The 26,081-nt window shown below is 43.4% G+C and overlaps 1 protein-coding gene across 1 annotated transcript; it reads left to right on the top strand.

Moving 5' to 3' along the window:
- Window positions 1–334: 334 nt before the first annotated feature.
- Window positions 335–17,534, top strand: LOC104664542. The gene is made up of 2 exons (XM_010366081.2): window positions 335–551; window positions 16,435–17,534. Exons 1-2 carry the CDS (start codon window positions 424–426, stop codon window positions 16,646–16,648), a joined length of 342 nt encoding a protein of 113 aa, XP_010364383.1. The 5' UTR covers window positions 335–423; the 3' UTR covers window positions 16,649–17,534.
- The last annotated feature ends 8,547 nt before the right edge of the window (window positions 17,535–26,081 follow it).

Below are 26,081 nucleotides of genomic sequence, written 5' to 3'. Positions count from 1 at the left end.
GAGTTCAAAAATCAGTCAGACCAACACAGACCCCACCTCTACAACAAATTTAAAAAATAGCTGGGCGTGGTGGAGCATGCCTGTAGTCCCAGCTAGTCAGGAGGCTGAAGCGGGAGGATTTCTTGAGCCCAGGAGTTCAAGGCTGCAAAGAGCTATGATCACACCACTGCACTCCAGCCTGGACAACAGAGCAAGATCCTATCTCTTAAAAAAAAAAAAAGTAAAAAGAAGAGAGGGAAAGAGAGAAAAAGATGATGGGAACTGGGACAAAGATAGTCATGGGGATGGATGAAGCAGTTTCTAGAACTTATAGAAAAAAAAGGAATAAAGTGTGCCAACAGGTTAGATATAGAGTGTGAGAGAGAAGAGTGGAGGCTGGTTCTCAGGCCCCAGAAGCATAAGCCTGTGTGGAGCGCGGCATCAATGAGCAAGGCGGGTGTGGAGGATGAGAAGCAGGACCACAAGATGGGAAGGGAACCTGTGTGCGGATGGTGCCCTGAACATGCTGCCCTGAGGAGGGACCTCTACATGGGGTGGCCGGGCAGAGCCCGGTGAATGGAACGAAGCCACAGTCAGGGGAGTCACCAGGCCACCCTCCTGTCTGCTCCCCTGTGTCCTGGGCTCTGCAGCTCCCTCCATCCCAGCTCCTTTCTTGCCTTCTTTACAGGGATGCTATCTCCTCTAGCAAGCCTGCCTTCCCCACCTTCCGCACCCTAGGCTGGGCCCTGGGCTCGTCTTTATCTTTGCGATGGATGGCTATGAGGGTTTAAAAGTGAGTGCCTCCCAGTCTGTGTGCTCTACTAGGACAGGGATCTCGTTGGTTTTTGTTTGTTTGTTTTTGTTTGTTTTCAACTTCATAACCAGACCAAGTTCTGGTACATGGCAGGTATGCAAGACATGGTTACTGAACTGGACTACATTTTTATTTAGAGTTGGTCCATTCTCTTAATTACCTATCTGACCCTCCTTCTTAGGCTACAATGGCCAAAACCCCATGTGGCACTCCAGGTGTGGACCTGCCACAAGGCAGTTGTGTGCAGGAGAGATCACAGCGTGGGGTTAACTGGGCTGGTTCCCAGTCTTGGTTCTGTCCTGAGCTCGTTGTTTCTCTTCAGCAGGGTGAACATAAATAAATCTCTCTCGGACTTCGTCACTCCCCTATAAAGTAAGGCCTGTGCCCTAGATATCCCTGGAGACAGCGCCATCTGGTGGAACTTCCTGTAATGATGGCGCTCTTCTGTCTGTGCCATCCAACATGGGAGCCAGGCGGGACACACGATGACTGAGCACTGGGACCGAATGCTGTGTGGCCAAGAGCCGCTCAGCTCTAAGGTCTCCCCCAGCGTTATGACGCCAGTTCCTGTATCTTCTCTACACATTCTTTCCTTCAGCCTGTTGTTTTTAAGTTTTTACGTAGGAAAGTAGAAAATTCAGAATATGTTTCACCAGGTTTTTGTTTGGCGAAATGTCAACATGTTTATAACAGAGTTAAGATAAAGGAAACCTTTTGGGTTATTTTGGAGAATTGAGGGCAAGACAAAAGGCTCCCTAACTGCAGGGAAAGGGGAGGCAAGTCATGAGCTCTGAGAGGGCCTGGCAGTGTCTGTGAGCACATGAGATGTGCCTGTCACCCCAACTCTGCCAAAGCAGCATGCAAACAGCCCCTATTGCACTTCCACTTTCTGCCTGGAGGCCCAAGCAACTGAAGGCTGTCGCATCAGCCCAGCGGAGGCCCAAGCAACTGAAGGCTGTCGCATCAGCCCAGCTGCTGGGAAAGGCCAATTTGGAATCCCAGGACTTACTGCCAAACTTATGGGCCTGTCCCTAGTACATGTAAAAGTACACCCCCTCCAGCATCAACATGCTACTTATAGGAGTGTTTCTCAACTGGGGGCAGTTTTGTCCCCTGGGGACATTTGGTTGTGACAAATGAGGGAGGGGGTGCTACGGGCATCTAGTGGGCAGAGGCCAGGGATGCTGCTAAACATCCCACAGCCCACAAGACAGCCCCCACAACAGAGTTATCCAGCTGCCCCAAACCTCAGTAGTGCTGAGGTTGTGATACCTTGATTTATGGTATCATTTCCTCCAAAAATACAAAGCTCTATTACTTGGATCCCTGGAGCAGAAGTAACTTTTGAATAAACAAAATGTCTTATTTTGAGACAATTTCATCATCTGGTTCTCTTCATTAACTATGAATAAGGCCAGCAGTTCTTTTTGTTTCCTGCTATTTACATCATGTGCAATTTTATTAATATCTCAGGTAGGTAGAGTGCAAATGACATAACCAATTAAGTGAAAACAGAATCATCACATTTAAAAAATTATATTGATCAATGGAAACACTCAATCTTATATAAAAGGCGTATTTTCCTACTTTGTTCTTGCATAATTTCGACTTTCTTTTCCTACTTTCATAGGAAAAAATATATACGCATATATTTGTGCACATTTTAAACGGGCTATACTTTGTGATTACAACTAGGCTGTAAAAATGCTAGTATTTATAAATGCAGTTAGATAATATTTACCATACAATATCATCAAGTACTTAATATTTATATTCAATAATTTCATACGTATTAATTAACTATGAGCAGTCTTGCAAGATAATATTTTCTGGTTTCATTGAGGGAAACCAAGACGTAATAAGGGATAAGCGGTTCCCTCAAGGCTGTAAGAAGGAGCAAGTTCCAAATATTCCTATATTTCTATTTCTTGGATCTCTGTATACAAATTAGCAAATAATTACCTTTTAGTTTTAATAGCTCAACTTTTTATTCACTGTTTTTTAAAACTGAGCTTCATTGAGCTATAATAACATGTATTGAAATTAAAAGATACAGTTTAATGAGTTATGACTATTGTTTTCAAACTTATTGTTTGCAGCAAAATTTGTTAAATGTACAATAAAAATAGATTTCAGAGGCGCAGTTGGACTACACAGTGTCTTAGTGCATGGCAAAGACCATAGCTGTTCAGTAAGTCAATAAAATCTCAATAATTTTGTCACATTGGGAGAAAGTCCAGTGTGACTGAGCAGGAAGAATTTTGAACTGAGAATGTCTGTAGTTTTATTATGAATTAGGAGTTTGGGTATCCTGCTGTGAAGTCACAGTACAACTGACTTTACTTTTGAATCTCGCTGTCTTCATCCGGACGGGGATGGAGACTAAAAGAGGATTAGGCTAAAAGATCTCCCGGGTTCTTTGCAGCCCAAATCCGCTGTGGCTTCCAGTCCATGCTTTCAGAACAGTCACCTCGGCCACTCCCTCCTGGAACTCCTCCTCCCCGCCTCCCGTCCCTCCACACCCTCCTGCTTTTCCTCCTCTTCCTCATCCTGCTGCTCTTCCTAGTCCTCCTTCCCTGCCTCTTCCAAAATGTGGGAATTCCGCAGGCTTTACCCCGGCCTCTGATCCAGGCACTGCCCGCTCTTCATGGTGGTAGCAGCCTTCTACCTGTTGGCAATGCCCGAGTCTGTGTCTCCACCCCAGCTTCCCACTCCCCCCACCCCCGCGGCCCTGGGAAATATCAGACGGCCTCAGGATATTTGTCCATGGGAGTCCACGGCAGGTCCAACTCCCCACGCCCAGACAGACTCCTCTCCTTGTCCCTCCCACCCCACGTACTGCTTCTCTCCCCGTTTTCCTTGTTCAGGTGAAAAGCACCAGCACTCATTTCAATCTCGGAATAACTCCAGGGGTGTGTTCTTCCTGCCACACGGAATCTTTATACTGGAGATGAAACAACTAGGCTTAGGGAAGTGGAGGAGCATGTCTAAGCCATACAGCCCTCCAGTGGTGGAGACTGGATTTAAAATCAGGAGTGTCTGACTCCAAGGCTAGGGCCCTTGACCACTGCCCTACACCCCAGCATGTGCCCCAGCCGGGGACCCGGGCACTGTCCTCAACGCCTCCCCCTCACCACTCACCACCGCCTAGTTGTCAGGACCCAAGACTCACAGGGCTCTCAGATCCGCTCCTCCAAGGACTCTACCCCTGGCTCGGTTCACCCACCCTCATCCTCGCCTGGATACAACCATCTCCTAACCAGTCTCCCATCTTCCTCTCTTCAAGCCACACTTTAAGTTGAGAAAAGGTGCTGTTCCTACAACACAGATCAAGCCACTCCCTTGCTTAAAACACTCCAGTGGCAGTCTACAGCTTCTGGGACAAGAGCCAGCCCCTCACTTGGCAGCAGCCTCTCCATCTTCGTCTCCAGCCTTACAGTCCGATCTCATTATTTCTAGATTCCGTACTTGCAAATTCACCTCTTCACTAAAACGTATTTGTAAACCAAATCAATACTTGTGGCTTCACAGTGATTCACAGGCTTGTACAGAGCAGGGAAAATATCTGAGTAGTGCAAGGCACCTATTCCCAGCTGAGGCGAAGCCAGGTGACCCCTCTGCCTTCTTGTCCCAGCTCTCACACTATAAACAAGTGGTCCTTCCTGCTGTCTATCCAGGGCCATGCTTTTGCATTTCTGTACTTTTTTGGTGATTTTGCTGTTTAAAATGCTCCCAGGAATGGTGCTGAAGTGCTGTCTACTGTCTCTGAGTGCAGGAGGCTGCGATGTACCTGTGGAGACAATACGTGTGCTGCATGAGCTGCCTTCGGCGTGAGCTGCATGGGCTGCCTTCGGCGTGAGTTGCAATGCTGTTGGCAGTAAGTTCAGTGTTACTGAATCAACAGCCAGGTACATCAAGGCCATGGAAGAGGAAATTCACTTCTGCAGGCCCCTCTGGAAAGTGCTTCTATAGTAGGTTGTGAAACTACAGAAAAGAAAGAAAAGCAGCTGAATGTGTGGATTCGTGAGATGATGTCTGATACAGTTTGGATGTTTGTCCCATTCAAATCTCATGTTGAAATGCGACCCCCAGTGTGGGAGGTGGGGCCTGGTGGGCGGTGTTTGGGTCATGGAGTCTGGTCCCTCACAAATGGCTTGGAGTCATCCTTGCAGTAATGAATGAGTTCTCGCTCTTCTGAATTTCCATGAGAACTGATTGTTAAAAAGAGCCTGGCATCTCTTCCTTTCTTTCTTGCTTCCTCTCTTGCCATGTGACTCACCGGCTCCCCTGTGCCTTCTGCCATGAGCGGAAGCAGCCTGAACCCTCTAGCAGAAGCAGATGCTGGCACCATGCTTCCTGTACAGCCTGCAGAACCAAGAGCCAAATAAACGTTTCTTTATAAATTACCCAGCCTAGGTATTCCTTTATAGAAATGCAAAGACTGACAATAAATGATTTTTTTTTTTTTCCAAAAAGCGTGGTAGCAACACTGTTGTGAGTCTGAAAGCCAAAGAAGTTTACAGTCAGGAAAATGTTAAGTCCTTCTCAGCTAGCGCTGACTGGTTCCCATGTTCCAGAAGGTGATACAATGTGGAAAAGGTTAAACCTGCAGGCGAGGCGGGTTCTGCAGATCAGGAGGCTGCGGGAGAGTTGTGAAAACACCCTCTGAGTGCTGTACAGGAAAAGGGTTATGTGGAAGGGCAGGTTCTCAGTGCTGACGAGAGCTGCGTGTTCCACAGGTTTGTTGGTAAACAAGCCTATGTAACACAAATAGTGTTTCAGCTGATAAAAATGTAACCAGAGGTTCACAGAACCCAACCCATGCTTTCCCCAGGAGAAATAGCTCAGTAATTGCTAGTTCAGGGTTTGAAGCACGTTGGTAGAACATAACTACCTCGAATCGCAAGAATCGGCTGTGCTTCCCACTATCCTTACCCCGGGGGCTCCAGTCCCATTGAACTCTCTGTAGTTGCCTGAAGTTTCTTTTCCTGGGATGCCCTCTCCTCTCCGTCTAGTCACCCACATCCGTCCGTTAAGCCTCAGCCTCAGTGATGCTCAAGAAGTCTCTCGGGACCCTCCCCTAGGGTGGCTGAGAATTTCCTCTTCAGTGCCAGGTGACACGCCCTGCACACACCTCTGGCTCAGTGCACATCACAGCAGTGAGATCAGCGCACACTCCTGCACCTCCCCCACCAGCTGCTTCAAGGCAAGGCTCTTTCTTCCCTCCTCCCTTCCTTCCTTCCCTTCCCTTCATTTCCTTCCTTTCTTCCCTTCCTTCCTTTCCTTCCTTCCTTTTCTTTCCTTCTTTCCTTCCTTCCTTTCCTTTCCTTCCTTCCTTCCCCTCCCTTCCTTTCCCTTTCCTTCCCTCCTTCCTTTCTTCCTTCCTTTCCTTCCCTTCCTTCCTTTCTTTCCTCCCTTCCTTCTTTCCTTCTTTTCCTTTCTTCCCTTTTCCTTCCTTTCCTCCTTCCTTCCCTTTTCCTTCCTTTTTTCCTTCCTTCCTTCCTTCCCTCCCCTCCCTTCCCTTCCCTTTTCTTCCCTCCTTCCTTACTTCCCTCCCTCCCTCTTTCCTTCCTTCCTTCCTTCCTTCCTCCCTTCCTTCCTTTCTTCCCTTCCTTCCTTCCCTTCTCTTTCCTTTCCCTCCTTCCCTCCCTCCCTTCCTTCCTTCCCTTCCCTTTCTTCCCTTCCTTCCTTTCCTTCCTTCCTTCCTTTCTTCCTTCCTTCCTTTCTTTCCTTCCTTCCCCTCCCTTCCTTTCCCTTTCCTTCCCTTCTTCCTTCCTTCCCTCCCTCCTTCCTTCCTTCCCTTCCTTCCCTTCCCTTCCTTCCCTCCTTCCTTCCTTACCTCCCTCCTTCCTTCCTTCCCTTCCTTCCCTCCCTCCTTCCCTCCTTCCTTCCTTCCCTCCCTCCTTCCTTCCTTCCTTCCTTCCTTCCTCCCCCCCACATACGTATGTATGTATATTAGTATATGTGTGTACATATAGACATGTTTGGGATGGCAGTGAAAAACAATACTTCAAGATATTTCTTATGTTGCACTTTTATTTTTAAATTAAACTACAGTATCATGCCTATTAATTTGATGCTGTGTTCTGGAATTTAGCACAGGGCCTGGCCCAAAGAAAGGACAAGAAATATTCGCTGAAAAAAGCACAAAGCTGAACAGTTCCGTTCATTTCACCTAACCCAAGTTCCTTGTGTCGTGAATTCTTAATAAATAGTCTAAAATTAACATGTTAAATTAAGAGCATGTTCCCTTAAATATTTTAAGTAATTCCTCTGCCCCCTCCCTTTTTAATTTGAGCTATCTATAATAAAATTTTGTTGAGCAAAATAAACTCCAGTTTAATCCAAATCGAATAATTAAAAATGTGGAAGAAGTGGTCTGAATTAATGAGCTTTCTCAGTGTAATTCTAGAATATTGAGCCAGAGGAGGTCTTAATTTACACGTGTGTTAATTAGGCCCTTCCAGGTTAGCCAAGGAGACAGGAAGGAAAGAACAGAGAGCCTCAGCAGGCTGCTAGAGCCTGAAAGGAAGGTCATTCACAGGCAGCCCGCACACGGTTTCAACAGCAGCTCTGAGAGGCAACACCAGCTGCCTCCGCTGAGCTGGCATTTGCTGCTCCGGGAGCTGGGGCTGCTGTCACAGAGCCTGGCCGCTCAGCCCTGCTTGGCCATGGTCTGTCCTGACTCGTTACTTCTACCACAGCTTTCTCTGCCTGCCATCTGCTTCTGTCCAGACTAGCGAGTGCTGATGGTCTCTACAGTTTCAAATTCAAATCCCTCTGCAAAGAAAGCATCCGATTGCTTCAGAGAGTCACTCTCCTTCCTGCTGGACTGAGAATTTACATCGGTTTCTCTCCTGAGATAAAGGCCTCCCTCTAAATGAGCTTCCCTTCAGTTCAACACCTTCTCCTTGGGCCCGGACAGTGAGAAGACACAGTCTACTTTCTCAGGAGACCTGTGGGCACGGGACACGCTCAAGTCATACCACTGGGAGCTCCTTCCTGAGTCAACAGAGGCAGAAACTGAGAAGTTAGGAGGTCCTTCCTAGGAGGGCGCCCTTCAAAAGCCCCCTGTTATCTAGGTCTCGGAAGCACATCACTGCTCCCGTATTGAGAAGTCTTGTCTCTTTAGATTGTATTTTTTTTAACCTGCCTCAAATATTTGGGTTAAGCCTGCAAAGTCTGGATGAACAGCCACACTTGGTTTATGGGATGCTTACATATGTTTCTTTTATCAAAATTATTTATGGTTAATTTTTTTTTTTTTTTTTTTGAGGCGGAGTCTCGCTCTGTCGCCCGGGCTGGAGTGCAGTGGCCTGATCTCAGCTCACTGCAAGCTCCGCCTCCCGGGTTCACGCCATTCTCCTGCCTCAGCCTCCCGAGTAGCTGGGACTACAGGCGCCGCCACCTCGCCCGGCTAATTTTTTGTATTTTTTAGTAGAGACGTGGTTTCACTGGGTTAACCAGGATGGTCTCGATCTGCTGACCTCGTGATCCGCCCGTCTCGGCCTCCCAAAGTGCTGGGATTACAGGCTTGAGCCACCGCGCCCAGCCTTATGGTTAAAATTTAAGGTTGCCTGATATCACTGGAACACTGAAAAGGTGGGCCCACAATACAGTATTTGTTTTCATTTGTTTTCATTAATCTAAATAAATGAGTTGTTGCTTTAGAAATAAATATGTAACATTACAAGGGAAATTGGTATGAAGCTTACCAGAAGCCACCATTACTTAAAAGCTATTAGTATTGTTTTGTCTTAGAATTTCAAAGCAAGGTAATGTGTAAGATAGCATTTACTCAATTAATATTTATTGAGAACCAACTATATTCCAGGCACTGTTCTAAGTGCTGGGAATACAATAGTGACCAGGACAAACATATTCTTGCTTTCATGAAACTTAAATAGTGTGTATTCAATCTGTTTCCCCATTTTTTAGAACAATGAAGAGCAGGGTAAGGGGTGGAATGAGGGTCAAAAGTAAGTCCTACAGTCCTGCCCCAAAGTTTTCCAATTACAGTATGAAGGAACAAACTTATGCCACCAAATTCGCAATTTGAACGTTGAAAACGGCAATTTAACTTTAAGCAAGCTGTGAGTCAGAATCGTGCTGAATGAGATTTGTGATTATTAATAGTCTTGAGGCCACTAATTGGTTGCTTCCTTTTCCTTCTCTCTGACTCTCATTTTCCCTGACTAAAAAGAAAAGAAAACCCAAAACTCTCAAAAAATAACTGGCAGTTGACAGCTGATATCTTCCCTACTGGATAGATCTCATAAACCCAGTGCTGTGCGATGAAACCTCAGCTCTACAACCCAGTTTCCACCACAGAAGACTCATAGCTGCCTCAGCCGGTGTCCATCTGGCCCCTGAAGGGCATGAAGACCCTGACCTACTTCCAGCTCTGATTTACTTTTTTGGCAGCAGATTCATCACTGCTCACAAAGCATTTCCTTTACAACGGTCCCTTTAGGCCGGTGCAGTGGCTCATGCCTGTAATCACAGCACTTTGGGAGGCCAAGCCGGGAGGATTGCCTAAGCTCAGGAGTTCGAGACCAGCCTTGGCAACAAAGGGAGACCCCATTTCTACAAAAACGTTAAAAACGAGCTAGGCATGGTGATGTGTACCTGCAGTCCCAACTACTTGGGAGGCTGGGGCAGAAGGATCCCTTGAGCCCAGGAGTTTGAGGTTGCAGTGAGCTATATGGTCACTGTACTCCAGCCTGGGGGACACAGCAAGACCCTGTCTCAAAAAATAAAAATCAAAAACAAACAAAAGAACGGTCCCATTAAAATCCCCGAAATATGCACCCTGAATGGGGCTCTCCTCTGTACGGTTACTCTCAGCATCAGAGAGGGGATGTTGCAGGCAGCGGAGGCTCAGCAGCAGATTTCTGGAAAGCGTGGAAAATATAACTTAACATCTTCCTGCTCACAGCCTAGAACCTTCAATGGCCTCGATTCCCAGGGGAAGACCTTGCTTCCAGAGCATCGCTGCTCCGATCAGAATCAACCGATGATGCCCACATCATTCCTCAAACCCAAAGGATACTGAGCCCAAAAGGCAAACCCCAGCCTGTGCCTGAACAATATTAGTATCACTTCATTTACTTTCAACTTTTACTTTAGATTCGGGGGTACATGTGAGAGTTGTTAAAAATTGCATGAGGCTGAGGTTTGGGGTATGTCTGAATCCATCACCCAGGTAGCATGCTGGCACAGTACCCATTAGGTAGTTTTTCAACCCTTGCCCCTTCCCTGTCTTCCCCATCTAGGAGTCCCCAGTGTTCACTGTTCCCATCTTTACGTCCATGGGTACCTAACGGTTAGCTTCGACTTATAAGTGAGAATATGTGGTATTTGATATTCTGTTCCTGCATTAATTCACTTAGGATAATGGCCAGCAGCTGCATGCATGGTGTTGCCAAGGACATGATTTCGTTCTTTTTTATGGCTGTGTAGCATTCCATGGCATGTATGTACTGCATTTTCTTTATCCAGTTCACCACTGATGGGCACCTAGGTTGATTCCATGTCTTTGCTATTGTGAATAGTGCTGTGATGAACATGCAGGTGTATGTGTCTTTTTGGTAGAACGGCTTGTTTTCCTTTGGGTATATACCAAGTAATGGGATTGCTGTGTCGTTTTGTTTTTAGTTCTTTGAGGAATCTGCAAATTGCTTTCCACAGTGGCTGAACTAATTTACATTCTCACCAACAGTGCATAAGCATTCCCTTTTCTCTGCAGCCCTACCAACATCTGTTATTTTTTGACTTTTTAATAATAGCTATTCTGACTGGTGTGTGATGGTATCTCATCACATTTTGATTTGCATTTCTCTGATAATTAATAATGATGAGCATTTTTTTCATATCTTTGTTGGCTGCTTGTATGTCTAATTTTAGGAAGTGTCTGTTCATGTACTTTGCCCACTTTTAAAGGAAGTTATTTGGTATTTGCTAGTTGATTTAAATTCCTTACAGATTCTGGATATTAGACCTTTGTTGGATACATAGTTTGTGAATATTTTCTCTCATTCTATTTTTTGTCCATTTACTCTGTTCATAGTTTCTTTTGCAGAAACTCTTTAGCTTAATTAGGTTGCATTTGTCAATTTTTGCTTTTGTTGCAGCTGTTGTTTTTGAGGACTTAGCCATAAATTATTTGCCAAGGCAGAGGTTGAGAAGGGTATTTCCTAGCTTTTCTTCTAGGATTTTTATAGTTTGAGGACTTACACTTAAGTTTTTAATCTACGTTGAGTTAATTTCTGTAAATGGTGATAGGCAGGGATCCAGTTTCATTCTTCTGGCTAGCCAGTTATCCCAGCACCATTTATTGAATAGGAAGTCCTTTCCCCATTGCTTATTTTCGTCAACTTTGTCTAAGATCAGATGGTTTTAGGTGTGTGGCTTTATTTTTAGATTCTTTATTCTTTTCCATTGGTCTATGTGCCTGTTTTTTGTACCAGTACCATGTTGTTTTGGTCACTGTATAGCCTTATCATATACTTTGAAGCCAGATAGTATGATGCCTCTGGCTTTATTTATTTATTTATTTTTTGCTTAGGATTGCTTTGGTTATTAGGGCTCTTTTTTGGTTCCATATGAATTTTAGAAGAATTTTTTCTAATTCTGTGAAAAATGACATTGATAGTTTTGTAGGAATAGTGTTGAATCTGTAGATTGCTTGGGGCAGTATGGCCATTTTAACAATGCTGACTCTTCAAATCCATGAGCATGCAATGTTTTTCCATTTGCTCGTGTCATTGATGATTTTTTTCAGATGTGTTTTGTTGTGCTTGTAGAGATCTTTCATCTCCTGCTTAAATATATCCGAGTTATCTTATTTTTTTGATATCACTTTATTTAAAATGGGACATGGATTTACATTTTTGAGCTTCACCCAACTCTCCTTCTATGTTCTGAAACAGTTTATAATACTCTGCGTCTTCAGCCAAAGTCTCTCACCACCTTTGGCCCTAGTATCTACATAATTAGTAAGTACCCCCGCTCACCCAGCCCCAACTCCCACCCTAACTGTTTTCAATGTAGATAGTATTAGAATCCTAAACAGCGAATGTAAGCACCCTGTGATATTGAGCTCCTGGGCCATTTCACCGGGAGAAGGATCCTTCTGACCTCCTGTTGGAAAATGAATCAGCTGTCAGATTTACCTGGAAGCCACCTGATGGGCACGTCACCCTTGGACATTGATTGACTTACAGGTACAGGGAAGTGTCTGAGCAGCTTTTACCCGCTTTGGTAGAATGCTTGCTGGATTCAATAACAAGATAACATGTATATTATGAGATGAAATTAAAACACTTGTCATGCTGGGAAATTTGTAAGACTGAAATAGGTTTTTGTAAGGGCGTATTTATTTTTATTGTGATAACCTATCTTTGTATTTAAAGTAATAGTATCAATTATTGGGCCAGGCGCGGTGGCTTATGCCTGTAATCCCAGCACTTTGGGAGGCCGAGGCAGGTGGATCACCTGAGGTCGGGAGTTCGAGACCAGCCTGACCAACATGGAGAAACTCCGTCTGTACTAAAAATACAAAATTAGCCGGGCATGGTGGCGTATGCCTGTAATTCCAGCTCAGCTACTTGGGAAGCTGAGGCACGAGAATCGCTTGAACTCGGGAGACGGAGGTTGCAGTGAACCGAGATCACACCATTGCACTCCAGCCTGGGCAACAAGAGCGAAACTCTATCTCAAAGAAAACAAAAAAGTATCAATTATTACTAAAATCTGGTAGGTGATTGTAGAGCTTACTGATACATAAAACACTGGACATCTTTAAAGCCCTCATCCAGTAAGTCTATCCCATCCACCAGGTGATGTGAGGCTTACAGGTTTCAGTTGAATCTGTGACATATGATATGAAAAACATTAAGAAATTTACATATCACTCTCTGGTTTTCTTTACCATGATTTGGGCATAGATATTATACGACTTGTTTAATTTTTTAAAAGGCCATCGAAAAGATCCAGAATATGCTTATCTCATTTTTTAAGGTTATCCTCTAAAATACATTTAAAAATGTTTTTGAGAAATCTGGACTCATTGGGATATGTCTATAGATTCCTGGGAGTTTTGTGAACCCTCCCATAGTTTGTTTCTGCAGAAACAATTAAGAGCTCCATCCATTCCTCCTAATCCTCCCAGGATCTGGAGCTTCTCATAAAATTCCAGATTGATCCACCAATGTTGATTGCATGGCTCTGCTAACAAATCTATTGTGACGACCAGTTATAAACTTTAAAAGGGGTTTCTTCTCACAGGATAGGTGTTTTTTTTTTTTTTTTTTTTTTTTTTTTTTTTTTTTTTTTTTGACGGAGTTTCGCTCTTGTAGCCCAGGCTGGAATGCAGTGGCAGGATCTTGGCTCACCACAACCTCTGCCTCCTGGGTTCAAGTGATTTTCCTCCCTCAGCCTCTGGAGTAGCTGGGATTACAGGTGCCTGCCACCATGCCTGGCTAATTTTGTATTTTTAGTAGAGATGGGGTTTCTCCATGTTGGTCAGGCTGGTCTCGAACTCCTGACTTCAGGTGATCAACCCCCCTTGGGCTCCCAAAGTGCTGGGATTACAGGCATGAGCAACCACGCCCGGCCAGTATGTGTTTAACATTAAAAAATATATATAAAATACTGTCCCTGCTTTCTGCTATTTTGTAATCCTGCTATCATCTATGAAACATCATAATTATAATAATAAAAATTGGAAACAGAAAGGGAGCATTCTGACATCCAGTTAAAAATTAAAACTAAATAAGTCAAACTCCCCACAGGGTTTTAGATATGGAAATTGAAAATCTGATCTAAAATTGATATGAGGTGAAAAGGACCAAGAAAAGCCAAGACATTCTTCAGAAGAAAGAACTAAATAAAAGAAATTAACTTACAGATAAAAGAACTTAATATAAAGCCACAGGAATTAAGGGAGTAATGTTGAAATAAGAATAGAAAATAGACCAATGGAAAAGAACGGAGCCTAAAAACAGACCCACACATGTGTGGAGACATATCTGTGACAAAGGAAATACTGTAGATTAGTGATTAAAAATATATTTAAGAAATTAATGTTGATAGATCAATTAGCCATATGCAAAAAGAAAATCTTGAAACATATCCTAAACTACCCACAAAAATCAATTTCAGAAGGAATGTAGCTTTACACAGCCTGGGCAATGTAGTGAGACCCCATCTCTACAAAAAGTACAACAAAATTAGCTGAGCATGGTGGTGCACGCCTGTAGTCCCTGCTACTTGGGAGGCTGAGGTGGGAAGGTCATTTGAGCTCAAGAGGTTGAGGCGAGCTATGATCATGCTAGTGCACTCCAGCCTGGGTGACAGAGTGAGGCCCTGTCTCTAACAATAGACAGAAAGATGATAGATAGATAGATAGATAGATAGATAGATAGATAGATAGATAGATAGATACATACATACATACATACCTACATACATACATAGATACATACATACACACATACATAGATACATAGATAAAGAAATGTCTTTTAAGAAAAGAAGGCTGGGTATCGTGACTCATACCTGCAATCTCAGCATTTTGGGAAGCCAAAATGGGAAGACTGCTTGAGCTCAGGAGTTCAAGACCAGCCTGGGCAACACAGTGAGACCTCATCTCTAAAAAAAACAAGAGGAAGAAGAGGAAGAAAGAAGAAATAAGATTTAGTGCTCCATCAATGAGTTGAGTGACTATAGAAAACAATAATCTATTGTATATTTCAAAACAGCTTCAACTTTGAGAATAATTTGAATGTTTTCAGCATAAAGAAAAGATAAATATTTAAGGTGATGATATCCCAATTACCCTGATTTGATTATTATACATTATATGAATGTATCAAAGTATCACATTACCCCCAAAATATGTACACCTATTATGTATCAATAAAAACCTGATTATGTAAAACCTAATTAATAGAAGGGTTATCTTTACTGCTTCTCCATTTGACAATCCCATTTTGTCAAAATTTTGGGAAGCAGAAAAAAATCAATGGCGCCTGATGGTGGATTACTGCAGCCTTAATGCTGTGGTTCCATGCATAAAGAGTCCCAAATGCAGGGCCAAGATTCAGACTTGAGTATGTTCTTTGAAGAGCTTCTTAAGAAGTTACAATTAGCTGGGCATGGTGGCCCGTGCCTGTAATCCCAGCTACTTGAGAGGCTGAGGCAGGAGAATTGCTTGAACACAAGAGGTGGAGGTTGCAGTGAGCGGAGATCACGCCACTGCCCTCCAGTCTGGGTGACAGAGTGAGACTCGGCTCAAAAAATAAAGTTACGCCTAGGTGTGAATTTTGGCACAAAGGAGTGACAAACTTATAGTTAAAAGCTGAATAACTTCAGTGTGGTGTAAAATGTGGTTTATAGGCTACGTTTGTGATTGCTAAAAATAATTCTAGTTTACCTCAGAATCCTTCTCTTTCCCCAAATTAAGTGCCTGGCCAGCTGTCATAAATTACATATTTCTTTTGGTTTTTTAAAGGTTACATGTTCAAGAGTGTGAAAATAAGATGTTCTGTCTAAAGGCTACTATGCCTGGTCTGTAAATGAACCTGTTAAATGCTGTATTTGCTCCAACAACTTACTGTAGAATGTTACTTAATACAATATAATACTTATTACAATTTTTACTATAGGAGTGTAATACGTAAAATTAATCTCTATTTTAGTGGGCCCATGTTCAGTCTTTCACCATCCTTTAAACTGCTGTGAATTTTTTCTGTCATGAATTGAAGGAAAGGATAGAGAAACACTTTAGAGATATCTGAGGTTTTTTTCCCATTCCGGAACTTGTGAGTATAATCATATTTGCTTGATATTTATAGTCATGAATTCCTAAGCTGGCAGCTACAACCAAGAACCAAAAATTGGTGCATTCTGCTTCTTGTAATTCATCTCTGCTAATAAACTATAAGAAGTAAGGAAAATTAGGGAAAATATTTTATTTGGATGGTTTCTATAAACAAGGGACTATAATTCTTGTACATTATTGTTCATCTTCGCTGTTTCTTTGAGCAGTCTAATGGGCCACAGAATTATTTAAGGTATTTGTTTTCTATAAGAATTGTTTTAAAAGTATTCTTGTTACCACAGTAGTTGTATTATCTTTCAAAATGTAAGATGATTTTTAAAAGCCTGAGTACTGATCTAAGATGCAATTGTATGAACTCTACTCTGGAGGGAGGGGAAGGTGTCAGTGGAAATTGTAAGACTTTTATTTTTGTGTGTCATCAAATACAGGTAAAAACAATTGTGCAATTCTGCTGTTTAAACAGGAACTATTGGCCTCCTTGGCCCTAAATGAAGGGGCTGATATTTTAAGTTGATTATTTTATTGTAAAGTAATCCAACCTAATTTTTTAAAATTTGGTTGACTGTTTTTCCTGTTAAATGATGTTTAAAAAATAAAAACTGGAAGTTCCTGGCAAAAAAAAAAAAAAGCCCCATATGCAATATTCAGTATTATTAACATAATCGACACCACCCAGTCAATAACTGGTATTTTATTATTACAGATTTAGCTACTGTGTTCTGTTCATTGCCCCCTTCAAAAACCCTTCAGCACAGTTTGCCTTCACCTCTAACGGGTCACAATTTACCTTTCCTAGGCTACCTAGAGGGACCTCAACAGCTTTGCCATTGCACACTATCTTTGCAGACAATATCTTAATCACATGCACCTTTCTGCAGTTGCGCAGGGCACCTCAGACCCACATCCCGGATGACATTGCTCAGAAGCTCGCAGCTGGAGATGACATCACCTTAGACAACATCACCCTAGCCCAAGACATCGCTATTAGAGATACATCACCTGGACACTAAAGCCTCCACCCCAGTGACACCCATGGAATGCCTCTCCCAAGGTGCTGACAAAATGGACATGGGACATTTACTGCTTTTCTTCGTTTGAATTAGGAACTCTATTGTGTTTCCTGAATTTACTACCTGCTTGGCCTATGATCCTGGTATGTTCCTTGCTCTCTGCCAAAACATGCACCCTCCCCTCCACGCCTAAAGGAAAATCTGGTAGAAGCTACTACTCTCAATGCCATTCTAAAATTAACGAAGAGTATTGTTTTCCCCAAAAAGCAGCTGCCACAGGTCAGTGAATCCTTTGGACCCCGGGGAGAGGGTCATACACTCCCTAGTGACTTCTACTCCACCCTCCAGCTTTCCACCAGGACCTCCTGCCCTGTCCCCAACTGTTACCACCACAACCACCCCATCCCCTTGGTTACACACAAATATCACCAATCTTCACATGTACTTTACTGACTTCTCAGATCATACCCTCCAACAACATAACTGCAGCACTTACCACCATGACCTGAGAAATACACCAAGATATTCTTGTCCAACTTTTTTGAGAGGTACATATCTCTCCATACTTTTAACATACTTTGCAATCCACCAAGATATTGGTAGAGACCCTGGAAATTTCGAATCTATTTCCCCTGCTAATGCCATATGAATGGGAAGCTTAGATACAGGCTGGCCTACGAGGACTCCTTATACTTTGATTTTTGTTCCTCCTTTCAACTCTCATAAAAAAATATTTTCTACACTATTTAGGGCAAATGATGGCCTTCCTTCTAAGTCTCATCCATCATCGCTGCAAAGGTGCCTTCGTTTGATGTTAAAGCGTCACAGGGCCAAATGTATTGACCATGTTTCTGGCATCCATAGAGTCGATGTTTTAACATCTGTCCTACATGCATGTACCAAACATTCCTTGATCTGGAACACCCAACAATATGCTTTGCTTCAGCCTCAGGCCTCCCTTGTCGCCTCCTCTGTGCCACCCGCCATTCCTCGGAAGTCCTCCTCCTCCCAGGGGTGCACTTTTCAAATACAAACCAACCAATCCAGAGCCCACACCCCAACCACCTCCTTTATTGGTCTCTCACGTGCTGGGCCACTATCCACTTTCCCTAATCACCCAAAGTCGGGTACCAGACAGCTAGGGACAGCCCCTATACCTCAGAGCCTGCTGGAACTAGCAAACCGGTCAATCCTGAGCCTCTTTACTTTGCCTTCCTGTTTCTTCTCATAGAAACCACCAAAAAAAGGCACTTGTCCACAGCCCCCCACTCGCTCTGCCTCCTGCTTCCCTGTGCGGCCCTGTGGTGTGGTGCACACCTTCCTCCTCGTAACTGTGTGGAACTATCCTCTCCATTGGCCTTAGCATACCTCAAATTTTTTGTATTGATACACTGTTTATTGTGGGGTTTTTTTTTTTTTAGACGGAGTTTCACTTTTGTCTCCCAGGTGGAGTGCGGTGGCGTGATCTCGGCTCACTGCAACCTCTGCCTCCCGGGTTTAAGTGATTCTCCTGCCTCGGCCTCCCGAGTAGCTGGGATTACAGGTGCACACCACCATGCCTGGCTAATTTTTGTATTTTTAGTAGAGATACAGTTTCACTGTGTTGGCCAGGCTGGTCTCAAACTCCTGACCTCAAGTGACCTGCCAGCCTCGGCCTCCCAAAGGGCTGGGATTACAGGCGTGAGCCACCATGCCCGGCTGATACACTGTTTTCTTTTAAACAGCTGGGAAACCTCTTATCCTCATCACCAGTGCAGGGTCCAGCTTCAGGAGGTGGGGGGCTCACCTGCTTTACTTCCAGATCCCCATGTGCAGCCTGGAACCTCTTTCTGAACTGTTTGTTGGACTTGTTTCAAAAAGGTAGCCATGGTTTCTTCTTTTTCTTCCTTAGCCCTGATTAATTTCAACAGAAGAAAAAGTATCCCCTCTAGCTTGTGATGGAATCCAAGTTTGATTACCCATTCATGGTGCTAAACTGTCCCGCACCGGATGACCCAATCACTTCCGATTTTCCAAGCTTGGCTCTCAGACCATCCTGGTGGAGGAGACACTAGCAGTCTGCCCAATCTGAATGCAAATCCAGAATAATCTTTTCTTTTGTTGACACACAGTTAGGAGTGCAATTTCTAAACTGCTACTATTCTACAGCCTGCTTAATAATCTCTCCAGCTGGACCCCACGCACTCACATGGACAACACACTTCTCTCCTTCAGTCATCATCATCCTTGTACCATGTCGGTGGCACGCTCTAATCGTGACTCAACATCTGGTTGTCTATTGCTATGTAACAAACCACCTCAACATTCAGTGGCTTGAAATGAAAGCAGGGTCTTGAAGAGACATTTGCACATTTCATGCTCATAGCAGCATTATTCACAATAGCCAACAGCTGGAAGCAACCCGATGTCCAACAACAGATGAGTGGATAACCAAAATGTGGTCCATCCATATAATGAAATATGATCCAGCCTTAAAAAGGAAGGAAGTCTCGCCACATGCTGCAACATGGATGGACCTTGAGGACACTATGCTAAGTGAAGTAAGCCAGGCACAAAAGGACAAATACTGTGTGATTCCACTTGATAGAGTACCAAAGATAATCAAACTCACAGAGATAGAAAGTAGACTAGGGTGGCCAGGGACTCGGGGAGAGAGGAAAGGGCAGTTATTGTTAAAAGGGTACAGACTTTCAGCTTGGGAAGATGAAAATGTTCTGGAAATTGTTGATGGTGATTTTATGTTGTTTATGTTACCACGATTTGTAAAAGAGCAGCTGTGCTGAGCATGAACATGCTTGTCATTGGCAGCTCTCAGATTTTCGGTGCCTGTTACTGGCTTGTTAAGAAGAAGGCAGATTCTTTTCCCCGTCTGCTTCTTTCATTGTAAAATTCCATTTCCATTTTGGCTCTAGGTAGAAGCTCATGGAACTCAAATGGGAAATGATGACGGCAGGATTTTCCTGCTGAAAAGAGGTATCTCAAAAGAAAAACAGAGTGTATTTAACATGGAGAAACGAAATCCTCCAAAGCGAGCTTTATGAACTGAATTATCCAGAACAGCCTTACCTCTATTGTCAGTATTTTTCTGCTGCCCCTTTGAGCTTGTGGTGCCTGCATAACTAAAAGAGCAGGACATCGTGCTGCTTAGTGGGCTTTGCAGTGGGAAGTGGGAACGTCTACCTGCATGAGCGCAGGGCACTCTGCCCAGAGCCCAGGCACATTCCCTGAGGCACAGAAGTAAGGAAGAAGTCTCCAGTGCGTAGGTAGGGAAATAGACCTTCAGCATGAGCTTACCACAGCTGTTTTAAAGAAAAAATTAGTGGCTTAAAATAATATTCCACTTTTTTTTTTTTTTTTTTGAGACGGAGTCTCACTCTGTCGCCCAGGCTGGAGTGCGGTGGCGCCATCTCGGCTCACTGCAAGCTCCACCTCCCGGGTTCACACCATTCTCCTGCCTCAGCCTCCCGAGTAGCTGGGACTACAGGCGCCGCCACCACGCCTGGTTAAATTTTTTTTGTATTTTTAGTAGAGACGGGGTTTCACCGTGTTAGCCAGGATGGTCTCGATCTCCTAACCTCGTGATCTGCCCGCCTCGGCCTCCCGAAGTGCTGGGATTCAGATATTCCACTATTTTTTTTAAATCATAATTGTGTGGACTGACTGGATTCAGCTGGGTGATTTGCACTTGGAGTCTCTCGCAGGGCTGCTGTCTTCTGACAGCTGGACGTCCACATGGCTTCTTTACTAACACATCTGGTGCTTCAGCTGGGACAGCTGGGACAGCTGGCGGCTGCACAGGCATCGCATTCTGTCCACACAGGCTCCCCATATGGTCAGTCTGAGCTTGGTGATTTTAAAGTAGTTGACCTTAGATGGCAGCTGGCTTCCCTCAGAGTAAATACGCCAAGACACCCAGGTGGAAGCTGTAAGGTTTCTAATGACCTAGTCTTGGATTTCACACCAAGATGGCTTCCATCATATTCTGTTGGTCAAAAATAAGCCACACTTGGGGCATGGTAGCACACACCTGTAATGCCAACACTTTGGGAGGTCAAGATGGGTGGATCACTTGAGCCTAGGAATTTGAGACCAGCCCGGGCAACATGGTGAAACCCCGTCTCGACAAAAAAATACAAAAATTAGCCGGGCACAGTGGCACATCTCTGTGGTCTCAGCTACTTGGGAGCCTGCGGTGGGAGAATCTCCTGAGCCCAGGGAAGTTGAGATTTCAGTGAGCCATGATGATGCCACTGCACTCCAGTCTGGGTGACAAAGTGAAACCCTGTGTCAAAAAAAAAAAAAAAAAAAAAGCCACAGGTCAACCCAGATTCAAGGGGATAGGATTACACAAAGTCACAAATTCAGGAAGGTATAATTTATTGGGGAACTGTCTTTAGAGACTAGCTACCACAAGCTGTCACCATCTTTTAGATAAGATGATCAACATATTTCTGAGTATACTTTAGATTTCCATTATCAGGGAATTTTCTGAAATTTCTCCAGTCTTAGTACTGAAGGTCCTGCACCCCAGGAAATATCTATCAGTCTTTGTCAAACCAGGATGGTTGGTCACCCTACTTTTAGACCTCCTCAGTTTCAGGAACTCCATGTTGTATAAAGTTGATCTTCCAAAAACATGTATCTGCCTTAAAATTGTGATTTCCATCCTGATGAGTTCTCCTCATATTCCTCTGTCTTTCTGGTTTGTATAGGACCCACTTGACTTCAGAGCTGTATAAATCCAATAATATGACAGTGATAATGCATTCTTTTATCGGCCCACAGTTATTATTTTAATCGAAGATACAGCTGAACACCATATCTTAGATCTAAAATCTCATACAATAAGCCTTAAAATGTAACTAATATAAATCTGGGTGTTCATATGACCCTGTCTTGGTGGGAGTGACATAGTCAGAAAACCAACAATTTGACAAAAAATATCAAAAAGCAATTCGAGTTGTATTTGGACTATGAACACCAATACACTATTAGTACTAATACATACATGCTTATTACCTTGTTAAAATAGCATAAAATATCACAAAGTAAAAAGAGTTCTGGGTGGACAGGAGTCCTGCTGAATAGCTCTGTGCCCTGGGTGGGGGTTATGAGGAAGGGTTCCCAGGTGTGCTTCCTCCACATTGAGGTCACCATTAAAGTTGGAAGACGACTTAAAAATCAGACAGCATCAATCTCCTTCAATAGTTTTCTACAGTGTATGTGTTCAGTAAATTCTGGGTCATAGAACGGTCTTGGATAAGCTTAATCTCTCTTAGGCTCAATGTCTACTAACATAGTTCATATTCTGTTAAAGTTCTGAGCATCCATATTCTAAGATTTGTATTGAATATAGATGATAGATTAAAATTTTAGTGACAAATTTCGATGATTCTGTAGGAACTTTTCCATGTGATAAATCTTCTTTTCATGCTATCTTGGCTTCAGCAGAATGGCAACATTACATTTACAGACAGGCTTTGACACTTTGTGGGGTGTGTGTGTGTGTGTATGTGTGTGTGTGTGTGTGTGTTTGGAGGCTCCCTCTCTGTTGCCCAGACTGGACTGCAGTGATGTGATCCAGCCCAGGCTGGATTTCACTGAAGCCTTGAATTCCTGGGCTCAAGTGATCCTCCCACCTCAACCTTTCAAGTAGCTGGGACTACAGGCGCTTGGCACCATGCCCAGGTCATTTTCTTATTTTTTGTAGAAACAGGGTTGCCCAGGCTGGTCTTGAACTATGTTGCCCAGGCTGGTCTTAAACTCCTGGGCTGAAGTGATCCTACTGCCTCAGCCTCCCAAAGAGCTGGGTTTACAGGTGTGAGCCAACGTGCCCAGCCCTTGTGTTTCCATTAATGCATTCTATGCTGTCCATCACAGATCCCTACTTCACTTCATCACTTCTTGCTTCAGAGCCCCATGTGTACAATGATCCATGGAGGCATATAGCAGCTCACAGGAGGGTAGGTGTAGCCAAATAGTATGTACCTAAAGTGAGGAGAGCAATTGCATAAAGGAAGGTAAATAATGGGTTGAATGGGGCAATGGGAAGGGAAAGAAAGCCAATCGTTCTTCTGAGCTTGTGGGACTTGGAAATAAATGTGGAAGAATTAGCAGGACTTGCTCCAGAGGGCTGTAAGGGAGTCAATGCACTCACGGAGAGCCAGAAGATCGAGTAGACTTTCAGGGAGGAAGTTGGGATAAACCTTGAGAGCAAAGAGGGCTTTAATTACAGTGTAAGAAATATTTGGGAGGAGCCACTGCAGAGGAAGATTGGGAAGGGGGATGGCAGTGGAAGGATGAGCAGAGTGAGGTTGTAAAGGTCTCATGGGCATGACCACTGTGAGACAGACCTGGTATTTGTCAGGACAACATTCACCTCCATCCCTGGTCCCAAGAGCAGCTATATTACTGGAGTGAGAAGCTGCAGAGATAACATGAGCCCCCTACCACCACCCAAATTGAGAGCTGAGGATGGGCTCTCCATTTGACTCTGAATGCACTGCCAAATTAATATCCTATCCTCAGAGCACCCAACTACTGGGAGCACAAGCTTCTTACCTAGGTCAACTAATAGTCATGACATACTGTCCTCGAGTCTTCCCTGAATCCTGCCACCCCCAGGAAACCATCCCATGACAAAAGAGCACAGTACTAGTTGAGATCATAGATATTAGAATTAGTAGGACCTGACATTTGGCAGTTAAGGAACACTTAATAGGTAAGTTATTAACTGTTTTAACCCTCAGTTTCCTCATCTGTAACATAATAACAGCTCATTGTAATAGTACATAGCCTCCTTGAGTGAGAACCTAAGTTGAATTCCTTCTCCTGGTTTGGTTTGGGCAGCGTCATTTTTTTTTTTTTAAACAGAGTCTTGCTCTGTCACCCAGGCTGGAGTGCAGTGGCACAATCTTGGCTCACTGCAATCTCCACCTCCCAGGTTCAAGTGATTCTCCTGTCTCAGCCTCCCCAGTAGTTGGGATTACAGGTGCGCACTACCATGACTGGCTAATTTTTGTATTTTTAGTAGAAATGGGGTTTCACCACGTTGGCCAGGCTGGTCTTGAACTCCTGACCTCGTGAGCTGCCTGCTTCGGCCTCTTGAAGTGCTGGGATTACAGGCGTAAGCCACTGTGCCCAGTCTGGGCAGTGTCATTCTTCTAGAATATAAAGGCATTGGCTTTTCAGCCATAGACATCCAAACCCTGCACTAAGAAGCACTCTGATGTTTGACATTCAAGAAGATGGCAGCATAGAAGCACCAGGAATCCGTCTTCCCATTTAGACAACAATTGCACTGGCAGGATCTCTAGAATGTAACTATTTTGGAACTTTGGTATCTACTGAAGGCTTGCAACATCCAGGGGAAGACTTGGGCGGTAAATTGTGGTTGATTTTGGTTAATTTTAGCTCTCAGCACAGTAGCAGCTGTCACCCACCAGCCAGGCAAACAGCTATGCATGTGTGCCTGAGGCAGCTTGCAAAAAGCTTGAAGGAGCCATGGTGGCTGTAAGGACCCTATCCTCCAAATAATGGGGATCTTTGCTGCGATTGCTAATTGCTGCTTCTGGTTATGGAAGTGTAGACCCAGAGGTGAGCAGCATTGCTGCAACCATCATTTGCACTTTTACAATCTTCATCTCTCTGGCTGAAGCAACTTCCAGGGGAATTAAAGGGCCAGCACCTGTTTTTGGAGCCTGCTCTTTTTTTATTCTTTATTTTTCCTTTATTCCCCTTTTGTAATAAAATATTTAAGAACTAGGACATCAACAACAACAACATATACAGAGGCATTTGGAAAGTCATCACACATGCCCAGGGAAAGGTGCAGGCTCAAAAAAAGATCTGAGAAGACCTTAAGTTTACACTTAAGGCTGAACTTTGGCAGACAGACACCCTACCAAGGCAGAGAGTTACAAAGTTACATATTATGAGATTCAAATGTCCAGTTTGCAGCAAAAAATCACAAAGCATACAAACAGAAAAGTATAAGATTTTAAAAAGTCAATGGAAACCATCCGTGAGAAAGACTAGATGGTAGACTTACTATACAAAGAGTTTAAAACAATTGGCTTAAAGATGCTCAAAGAGCTTAAAGATGTAGACAAAAATCAAGAAAATGTATGAACAAAATGGAAATATCAATAAAGAGATAGAAAACATGAAAAGGAAGTAAAGGAGCTAAAAAGTACAATAACTGAAATGAAATTTTCACAGAGGACTCAAAAACAGATTTGAGCAGGCGAAAGAAAGAATAAGCAAACATGAAGATAGAACAATTGAAATTCTTGACTCTGAGGACTTGAAGGCCAAAAAGATTACAGAAGAGTGAACAGGGCCTTAGGAACCTGTGGCACATCATGAAGTAAACCAACATATACAGTGTTGAGGTTCCAGAAGGAGAAGACAAAGAAAAAGGGGCAAAGAGATTATTTTAATAAATTGTGGTTAAAACTTCCAAAATATGATAAAGACATGAACACAAATATGAACATGAACATAAATTCAAGAAGCTCAATGATCTCAAAAGACCCACACCAGACACATTATACTCAAACTGTCAAGACAAAGAAAGAATCTTGAAAGCAACAAGAAAGAAATGACTCATCCCATACAATGAATCCCTGGTAAGGTAAGCAGATTTCTCAGCAGAAACCTCGGAGAGGCCAGATGGCAGTGAGTTGATACATTCAGAGTGCTGAAGGACGTAAAAACAAACAAAACATAACTGTTGACCAAGAATGTTATATCCAGCAAAACTATCCTTTAAAAATGAGGAAGAAATTAAGACATTCCCAGATAAACAAAAGCTGAGGGAGTTTGTTACCACTAGACCTGCTGTCTTGGTCTGTCATGTGTTGCTATAAGAATACTTGTTGCTAGGTAATTTTTTTTTAATGAAAAAAGAAGTTTATTTGGCTTAGAATTCTCATGTCTGGAAAAGTTCAAGATTGAGCATCTAATGAAGGCATCAGGCTGTTTCCACTCATGGCAGAAGGTGAAGGGGAGCTGGCATGTGCAAAGGTCACATGGTGAGAGAGGAAGCAAGAGAGGTAGCAGGGATATGCCAGGCTCTTTTTAACAACCAACTCTCATGGGAACTAATAGAGTGAGAACTCAACCTCCCTGTGACTGTGTAGGTATTAATCTATTCATGAAGTGTCTGCCTCCATCACCCAAACACTTCCCATTAGGCCTCACTTCCCAGCACCACCACACCAGGGATCAAATTTCAACAAGAGGTTTGGAGGAGTCAAACATTCAAACTGTAGCACCTGTCCTGCAAGAAGGGAGTTATTTAGGTTGAAATGAAAGGGCACTAAACAGTAACTCAAAGCTATATGAAAAATAAAGATCTCTGGCAAAATTAAATATATAAACAATTATAAAATAGTATTATTGCAACTTTGGATTGTTATTTCCACTTTTT

The sequence above is a fragment of the Rhinopithecus roxellana genome, chromosome 4, assembly GCF_007565055.1.
Source record: "Rhinopithecus roxellana isolate Shanxi Qingling chromosome 4, ASM756505v1, whole genome shotgun sequence".
In the NCBI taxonomy this organism is placed as follows: Eukaryota; Metazoa; Chordata; class Mammalia; order Primates; family Cercopithecidae; genus Rhinopithecus; species Rhinopithecus roxellana.
Note: the sequence above shows the minus strand (reverse complement) of the source record. Positions and strands in the feature narration are given on the sequence as shown.